The sequence below is a fragment of the Leuciscus leuciscus genome (assembly GCF_965113295.1).
Source record: "Leuciscus leuciscus genome assembly, chromosome: 2".
Classification (NCBI taxonomy): domain Eukaryota; kingdom Metazoa; phylum Chordata; class Actinopteri; order Cypriniformes; family Leuciscidae; genus Leuciscus; species Leuciscus leuciscus.
Window position 1 is genome coordinate 500,096 of NC_138726.1, and position 1,114 is coordinate 501,209.

The 1,114-nt window shown below is 43.4% G+C and overlaps 1 protein-coding gene across 1 annotated transcript; it reads left to right on the forward strand.

The window, feature by feature from the left end:
- Positions 1 to 254: 254 nt before the first annotated feature.
- LOC309493135 (histone H2B-like) lies at positions 255 to 692 on the forward strand. Its single transcript, XM_082162226.1, has one exon. It carries the CDS (start codon positions 270 to 272, stop codon positions 642 to 644), a length of 375 nt encoding a protein of 124 aa, XP_082018352.1. The 5' UTR covers positions 255 to 269; the 3' UTR covers positions 645 to 692.
- The last annotated feature ends 422 nt before the right edge of the window (positions 693 to 1,114 follow it).

The following is a 1,114-nucleotide window of genomic DNA, read 5'->3' on the forward strand; positions in this document are numbered from 1 at the left end:
AGCGCTTGAAAAATATTGTAATTAACGGCTCTGGTTCAAACATTGGACGGTAGGCGGGGTTATCATTTAACCGCCTGTGATTGGCCCTCGTTCCGCTCGTGATGCTTTGTGTTGTCCAATGAAACACGAGTTTATGGGTTTGGCCAATGAAAACAGGCAATCAGAAGGTCTCCGTGTCTCCTTGTAAATTAGCATAGTGCAGCGAATAAAAGCCTCAGAGTCGCTCCTGAGTTCACACTGACTCGTCAGCTCTGAGATCATTCTTCATCATGCCTGAACCAGCCAAGTCCGCGCCTAAGAAGGGCTCCAAGAAGACCGTCACCAAGACCGCCGCGAAGGGAGGAAAGAAGCGCAGGAAGTCCAGGAAGGAGAGCTACGCCATCTACGTTTATAAAGTGCTGAAGCAGGTTCACCCTGACACCGGCATCTCCTCCAAGGCGATGGGCATCATGAACTCATTCGTCAACGACATCTTCGAGCGCATCGCCGGTGAGGCGTCTCGTCTCGCTCACTACAACAAGCGCTCCACCATCACGTCGAGAGAGATCCAGACCGCCGTGCGTCTGCTGCTGCCCGGAGAGCTGGCCAAACACGCCGTGTCTGAGGGCACCAAGGCCGTCACCAAGTACACCAGCTCCAAGTAGAGCCGAGGAGGCCAGCACACAAAGGCTCTTTTAAGAGCCACACACTTTATCCTTTAAAAGGGCTTATCATGCTTTGTATAATCTACTGGAAGCTTTATCTTCTAAACTTAAATTGTTAAAATTGTTGAATAGTTTATTTGTAGTAAATTATTTATTTGCAACCATTGTATGTTTCTAGTGTGATGCATGTCTCATCCAAAACTAGTGACCTGGTAATTATTTAGCAAAAATGACAACTGTAATTTAAGAAGGCTTTTAGGTTTAATTGGTTGATTAGATAGATAATTGAATCAAATCAATGTAATTTGTTATATTTTAAAACGATCATGGTAAATATTTGGTTATGGAATACATTTTTTAGTTTTGGCTAATTTACTAACTTAAACCAGATTAACTACTCCACTGTATGTGTGTGTGTACATTGTAAAAATTGGATTTCATACATTCATTTCTTATTCAAACAGAATCCT

Excerpts from the sequence above, each read along its gene's own strand:
- LOC309493135 (XM_082162226.1), top strand. The coding sequence starts at position 270 with ATGCCTGAACCAGCCAAGTCCGCGCCTAAGAAGGGCTCCAAGAAGACC.